This window comes from Dromiciops gliroides, chromosome 1 (assembly GCF_019393635.1).
Source record: "Dromiciops gliroides isolate mDroGli1 chromosome 1, mDroGli1.pri, whole genome shotgun sequence".
NCBI classification, from domain to species: Eukaryota; Metazoa; Chordata; class Mammalia; order Microbiotheria; family Microbiotheriidae; genus Dromiciops; species Dromiciops gliroides.
Window position 1 is genome coordinate 232,236,883 of NC_057861.1, and position 8,040 is coordinate 232,244,922.

Consider the following 8,040-nt stretch of genomic DNA (forward strand, 5'->3'; position numbering starts at 1 on the left):
TTCAATTACATAGAGTTAAGACACTCTGATATATGAAGGACTAAACAAAAGTCTTTGAGCAAATGTTAACCTCTTTCTTCATTGCATCTAATGCATGCTTTAGAGTATAGAGATGGGATCAAGATAATTAAAATTTAAATGAGAAATTCAGGCCATGAATGGATTAAAATGATGGCACTGTTGCTCTTTGTTTGGCCATCTCATGAACACCTGTGTAGCAAACCCATAGGCTCTTCTACTCCTTAGAACCCCACCTGCTGATCAGCCATTCATACAACTAACATGAGTTCATTTATAGACACAGATCCCAAAACTTGCATTATTTCTTATCTTCAGCTCCTGAGGGCTTTGGTTGGCATTTAGAATACTCTTCAACAGATATCATTTGGAATTTAACGTTTTGTGTATATATTCTTTTTTTTTTTTGAGGCAATTGGGGTTAAGTGACTTGCCCAGGGTCACACAGCTAGTAAGTGTCAAGTGTCTGAGGCCGGATTTGAACTCAGGTCCTCCTGAATCCAGGGCCAGTGCTCTATCTACTGTGCCACCTAGCTGCCCCGCATGTATTCTTTTTTTCTTAAATTTCCTAGTATGGATTTAGATTGACCACAAATAAAGTCATTTAGAAAGACATTTCATAGATTTTGGGATTTGGAAGGGATCTCAGCAGCATAATCCATAGTCCAAAGGAATCCTTACTATAACATATTTGACAAATGATTATCCAGCCTTTGCTTGAAGACCTCCAGAGAGGGTGAGGTCAGCACTTCTTGAAATAGCACATTCCATTCTTGAATAGCTTCCTAATTTGCTTTCAAATGTAGGAATTAATATAGTGAAAGAGAGAATAATCTCTCTTCATTTTAAGAAAAAATTCTGTTGGACTAAGACAATATCATCAATGCAGGCATTCTTAATATGCAGATGAGTGGGTTGAAGGAACAGACTAGAAACAGTAGGGTTGATGTAAAGTGAACTCCCTTCCAACATTGACACTAGGATTTCCTATACAGTATCCATCAGAAAAATGAGGATAACCCAGGGCTCTACTGACCCTTGTTCTACTCACTACCTAGGGGAAAAAAAAATCATTGAGGATGGAAATAGAAGTTGGCTTTGGCATATAAAAAAAATTATCCATTTTTCACTTAATTTTTCTCTTTACTTCTTGTTTATTCATAAATTGTTCACCTACCTATAAGTCTGATTAGTAATATGTTCTTTTTTTTTTTTTTTGGTGGGGCAATGAGGGTTAAGTGACTTGCCCAGGGTCACACAGCTAGTACGTGTCAAGTGTCTGAGACTGGATTTGAACTCAGATCTTCCTGAATCCAGGACTAGTGCTTTATCCTCTGCACCACCTAGCTGCCCCAGTAATATGTTCTATGTTCTAATTTTCTTGTAACATCTCTCTTTATAGCTGTGAGGTTGTGCTTTCCCTCTCCCTCTGTATTCACCCCCCCCCAGACGCCCGAGGGTCTCTACTCTTTTCTTCCACCATCCAGCCCTCTAAGGGGAAGAGACTCGAGGGGTTTGTCGTCCCCTCCCTCTCCTTTCTCTTCTGTTGGCCCCAAATTCAGAAGCAAGAGCTACCTGCCGCACCGGTCACCACATTTTTGAACTATAATTTGTGGGCCATAGGTCTGAGAAAATCAAAATCACAAAAGAATGTACAGTGAGGTACAGAGGGATGGAAGAACTCTGGATTTGATTGATGATACTTGGAGAGAAGATAAGTTGCCCTATGAAGATGTTGGAATACCACTGAATGAACTTCCTGAAGCAGAACAAGACAATGGTGGCACAACAGAATCTGTCAAAGAACAAGAGATGAAGTGGACAGACTTAACCTTACAGTATCTACATGAGAACATTCCCCCATCAGGAAACTAAATAAGTTCTTATCTTTCATGGACAGATTATTTTGTGTCCAGAATGGTTTGTTATAGGTTTCCAAGTTGTATCTTTAAGCTGTGAGCTACTTTGAACAATTGATACTTGTTAACAAAATAGAATGCAAAAATATTTATTCCTGAAGAGTTAACTAATTTAAATTGCTTAATATTAGAGAATTTTAAGAAATATTTAGTTCCATGGGTCTAACTCTCTTCATTAGTTTGTCTTGAACTTAAATATTTACTTATAACTTTGGTTTTGAAAAAAAAAATCTCTCTTTATATCTAAGTCATTTATCCATTTTGACCTTATCTTGGTACGTGGTGTGAGATATTGGTTCCTGCCAAATTTCTGCCATACTGCTTTCCAGTTTTCCCAACAATTTTTTTTTTACCAAATAATGAATTCTTATCCCAAAATCTTATGTCTTTATACTTGTCAAATACAAGGTAATAAGGTTTTTTTCCTGTTGTAAATTGAATGTTTACTGTATTCCATTGATCTACCTTTCTGTTTCTTAGTATGAGATAGTTCTGATCATTACTACCTTATAATACAGTTTAAGACTTGGTATGGCTAATCCTCCTTCTTTACACTACTTTCTCCCCATTATTTCCTTTGATATTCTTGACTTTTTGTTTTTTCAAATGAACAAAAAAATGATCTTAAATGAGTTGCTATGTCATCTCACTGAAGTGAAGGGCCTACCACTTGGTAAGAAACCAGTGTACTTATCCATCCAGGTGTGCTCTCCTTAGGAGATCCTGCTACATGGATAAATATAATACAAGCTATAGAGTGGTTATAAGATTAATTGAGGACAGAGAAAGCAACAACAGCTATAGGAAAGAGGTGGTACCACATTTGAGCTGTGAAGGAGGATAAGGATTTTTTTTTTTAGTGGGGCAATGAGGGTTAAGTGACTTGCCCAGAGTCACACAGCTAGTAAGTGTTAAGTGTCTGAGGTCATATTTGAACTCAGGTCCTCCTGATTCCAGGGCTGGTACTTTATCCACTGCACCACCTAGCTGCCCCCTGATAAGGATTCTTTTTTTTTTTAAAAAATTATTATTATTATTTTTTAGGGGCAATGAGGGTTAAGTGATCTGGCCAGGGTCACACAGCTAGTAAGTGTCAAGTGTCTGAATCCGGATTTGAACTCAGGTCCTCCTCAATTGAGGGCTGGTATTTTATCCATTGTACCATGTAGCTGCCTCAAGACAAGGATTCTTAAAGACAGATTAAGAGGGAACACATTCAGTCATGGAAATGTATTGTACAAGTTCATGGATGTGGGGGATTCATTGCCAATATGGAAAGGAAGACAGCGTAAAGAGCCTTTAGAGTTAATAAGAATAAGACTGAGAAGATGCATTGGGACAAGATTATGAAGGATGTTAATGCCAGCCTAAGGAATTAGAATTTTGTATTATAGTTAAAAGGGAGCTTTGATGGCTTTTAAGCAGGGAAATGATATATTCAGAGTTGTGACTTTGGAAGTTTGTCTCATGATAATGGGAAGAAATCTCCTATTTCTATCTTTGAATATGGGGAGTAGAGAATAAACATTTACATAGTGCTTACTAAGCACCAGACACTATATTAAACACTTTAAAGATGTTAATGAAACTTGTGGACTGAACTACATTCAGCCTCTGAGGTCTTTTCTAAAACCTAGGATCAATAATTGTATGGAAACCAAAATGAAACAATTACTCCTTAGAAACAGCACTTGCCTACAGAAAGCTAAAGCATCAACAATGAAATGCATCCTCTTTCATGTATCAAAGGTAGCACTGGTTGATGATCTTTTCCAAAGAATCTGCTATTTTCTAGCTGTCAAATACATGATTGATTCATGGACCTGATACTAATATGACTTCACCTCTCCATTTATACTGTGTAAATACAGCTTCTTCTGCAGTTAGTGTGGACTAAGCATGGGAGAGACACCAAGTTCTCAGATTATTTGTATTTTTCTTGGAAGCTTTAGATATGGGGGCCCTGATGTTGACATCTTCCTCTGAGGGTGCCCCTTGGTCTTCCTTGTTACTGAAGAAACTTTCTATGGTCCTCACCTTTCTCTGTCAGCTCATCTTGCCTTTCTTTTACTAGACTTTTATCTCCTTAAAGTGGGCACTGTTTTCAGGCTGCAGTATCCCAAGCTTAAGAAGTCCCAGGTGGTATGATTTAAGGAGAATCAGATTCTTCCCTCCCCCCGGCCTGTTCCCTGGTCCTAGATAACCCCAGACCAACTTGCCAATCAACCAGCTTTGTGTGTTGTGGTTGTTAGCTCCGACGAGCCTGTGCCCCTTCCTCACCTGGGCCACTTCTACTCCTACTCGAGCCTACCACCTGGTTCTCAGCAGGGGTGTAAAATCCAAGTTCTGCCTTAGCACCAGCACCCCTGTAGTCTCTCTCCTGCCCAGGGCTCTCAGCCCACTCACCAGACTGTGAGCTTAGTTCCAGATGACACTGGTGCTTCAGCTGATTCAGAGGCTCTGGGGGTCTCCTTCTCTGGTGAGGACTTCCTGAGACTGGATCTGTGTCAAGGTGACTGTGGGGTTGGGCCCGACTCCTGTCTCAGCACAGCAGCTCCCTCCTTCTGACCTTCCAAACTGTTCTTGGTTAGAAGATGATTTCAGCACATTCTTCTGTGAGTTTTGCTGCTCTGGGCATTTTCCTATGACCTTATTTGGATGTTTTTTTGGAGTGATTGTGTCATGAGTTCGGGAGCTCACTGCCTTTCCTCTGCCATCTTCCTCAGATTATTTGTAGACACTCAAACATATTTATCTTTACTGTTATACACTCCCAAGTAACACAAGCCTATTATTTAATTTTGATTGTATGATGATACTGAACTCACTGGACTTGGGAATGTCATTTTCTCCAATATGTTGGAATACTCAGTATTTCTAATGTATTTCTATTATCTGGGCAGGCCGCCCTCTATTTTCTCCTCATTCTTTTAGCACAGCATTATTGATGCATTTATTTTGCTGTAATGTATGCAACACAGAATGTGAACATGCTTGGGAGTGTCCTCGCATTCCTAATTTCCTCCCTTTTGGCCAGGTGGGGCTGGCCTTCTGTCTGAACCTCAGCAATTTTCCATCTTCCTTTGCATTCTAATGTAGAAATAAATTTGAAGCATAAAAAAAGCTGCTCTCTGAGGCCCAGTCTATACAAAGCAATTTAATCAAAGTCATGAATTAGCATTTTCTAGTTGCTAGGGAATGGCACCTCTGAACATCTAACAAGTAGAAGTACCAAAAGCTGTTGTCTAAGACAGAGACACATTAAAAAGAAGTTAATTTAATTCTGACCACCTTCTCATAAAAAGGTGAAGCTGCTTATACCATCTAGAGACAGCAATATATACACAATTCCTTTGGATGGTTTTCTTTTCTCAATTAAAGTATTTCTAAAAATCATTTCACATGATCTGGTGATATAACTTTTTCTATTGAAATTCTATCTATAATAAAGGCCATATAGGCAAAAATGGACAACTTATCCTGGTCCTTTCTAGTAATCAGTTCATTTTTATTTCTAAATACATAATTTAGTCGGTTTACAACTTGTGTAATGAGCAAAAATGATTAGACTTGCTCATCAAGCATGCCACTAAGCAGATTACATTGTATGGTACACAGTTAGCTATTGAATTATGTCCAATAAAAGGTATAAGGTATTTCATGCTGACATTAAAAATAAAACACAAAGATGCAGTTTCTTCCTTTTAGTGGTGGGCATCAGACAACAGAATCTGATTCTTTGGGGAGATGAATAGTAGCAATAGTTACTGAATTAAACTCTAGCTTTGTTATTTCTTTGAAAAGAAAAAAATATTTGAAAAAAAAGAAACTCAATTCAACAAAAAAAAATTGTCGACTACTTTTTATGAGGTACTGGGTGAGGAATATAATATTTAGATAAATAATGGGACCTGGCTTCATGTTGCTTACAGCCTGATAGAGGAATACTATGAAAGCATAAATAATTGTATTACATAATGAAGCATGAAAAGAGCCCTATAAAGATTTAAAATAAAGTTCCATGTGGAGTCCAAGGAGAAGAGTTTCTCCTGATGCGAGACCAAAAAGGGCTTTGTGGAGGAAGGAACTTTTGTGTTGAACTTTAAAGGATGAGTTTACTAGATGTAGAGATGGAGGGAAGACAAGGATAATGAGGAGGAGAAGAGGGATGAGGGGAAAGATAATTGGATTTGAAAATTTCAAGGTCATGGTTGACCTTTGAAAAAAAAAGTTTCAGTAGAATTATCAGGAGTTTAAATCTGAATAGCCTTCCCTGGCTGCTACTAGCTTATATGTGCTGTCTTCTACTAGGATGTAAACTCCTTAGGAATAGGGGCTGTTTTGCTTTTGATACTTGCAATCCAAATTCTTAGTTCTCTTCTTGGCACATTCAGATTTTGATAAATTATTTTTCATTTTTTAAAATTAATTAATTGATTCATACATTCAGGGTATGTGTTTGAGGAGAGAGTGGGTTGGGGAATAGAGGAAGTGGTGGCATTGTATATAGGAAGCAAGGAAGGAAACATCTATTAAGTGCCTAATATATGCCAGAAACTGTGCTAAGAACTTTACAAATTTTATCTCATTTGGTTTTCACAATATACCCGGGGAATAGGTGCTATTATTATCCTCATTTTTTACAGTTGAGGAAACTGAGACACATAGTGGTTAAGTATCTTTCCCTGGGTCACATAGCAAGTATCTGAGTCCACATTTGAACCTAGGTTTTCCTGATTCTAGATCTAGCACCCCATCTAGTGTACCACCCAGATTTTTCTTGCAATATTTTCAAGAAGTTTGGCAGGGAAAGAAGATACAACTGTAATTAACTTGGGTAGAAGACTTAAAGACACCCCCCCCTTTTTTTTGGACTGGCAACACATGAATATGTTTTCAGGCAGATAGGAAGAAGACGTTGGAGAGGAAGACATTAAATCTACATGACAGATAATAAAGGCATTAACCATAAGGAGGAAAAGGGATGCCTCTTCTGTGATCAAAAGGAAAGAGAAGAAAGTAGGTGATAATACTGGATAGTTTTGAGGAACAGAAAAGGTGGAATGAGAGAGATGAGGTTAGATAATTTCCTATATCATTGGAAAGATTGATGCTATGACAGAGCCATCATAAGCAACTTGGTGCTTGGAGCAAGCTTCACAGAACAAGTTTCCTTTTTGCATCAGAAGGAACTTGGAAAATACAAATTCTGTTTTGAAAATAGAACCTAATGATGTTTACCCTTCTTTTAAGTACAGGGTGATTGTGAATTATGATGAAATCGATTGACATCTTCATTATGGCTTTTTTAAAAAAAATTTTATCTGTAACTTCCTTTTTACTTTCAATTTCATTTTTAATAGAATTTTATTTTCCAAAATATATGTAAAAAAAGAATTTTAACATCAAATTTTTAAAAGCTTTGTGTTCCTCATTATGACTTTTAAAGAAAAAAAAGAATAGGCAATGAATAGAAGTGAAGCAGAAAATACCTTAGACATGAGGAAGATGTAGGATAACCGAGTGACTTTGCCCTCCTGGCCCCAGGGATGTGTTGAAGTCAGCTCTGAAGGGTTCCTGATAGCAAGAATTTTCACTGTGAGCCTTTATACCTAAGGAATCAGCAAATGCTACAAATCAGAGCCTGATTGATTGTTTTCTTGAGTGTCTAGACTTAACAAAGTCATGGAGAAAATGGCAATAATGCCGATTAAACTTTAAAATGTGTCCTTGGAGAAAATTAAACATTTACCAGCATACCCCTGACTGACTTTCTCCCATTCTCTTCTCAATAACGTATCTACATTCTAGCTCAGCAGACTCCTTAGGACTAAACTGAAAGAGTAAATTGTGTGCAGGAGTGAGAAATGTCTGAGGAAAGATTGATCCCAGAGTTGGCAAACTGACAAATGGTACAATTTCCATGGCCTCTGACACAGGTGGTGAGGTCCTCCAGATGCTCCTGTTTGCGGATGACATTACATGGATTTGCCAAGTCCCAGAACACTGCAGAGTTTCATAAACAAGATCCAATAGCATTGAAAAAAGCTTAGACTTACTTGCTCCTCAAGAAAAACCAGTTGAATGAACAATGCTTATTATT

At 37.8% G+C, this 8,040-nt stretch overlaps 1 protein-coding gene across 1 annotated transcript; it reads left to right on the forward strand.

Annotated features, from left to right (window-relative positions):
• The first annotated feature begins 1,668 nt into the window (after positions 1-1,668).
• LOC122736824 (anaphase-promoting complex subunit 13-like) lies at positions 1,669-1,893 on the forward strand. Its single transcript, XM_043979227.1, has one exon. The coding sequence runs from the start codon at positions 1,669-1,671 to the stop codon at positions 1,891-1,893; it is 225 nt and encodes a 74-aa protein (XP_043835162.1).
• Positions 1,894-8,040: the final 6,147 nt, after the last annotated feature.

What these genes read in the sequence shown, in the direction of transcription:
- LOC122736824 (XM_043979227.1), top strand. Translation starts at nt 1,669, where the DNA reads ATGTACAGTGAGGTACAGAGGGATGGAAGAACTCTGGATTTGATTGAT.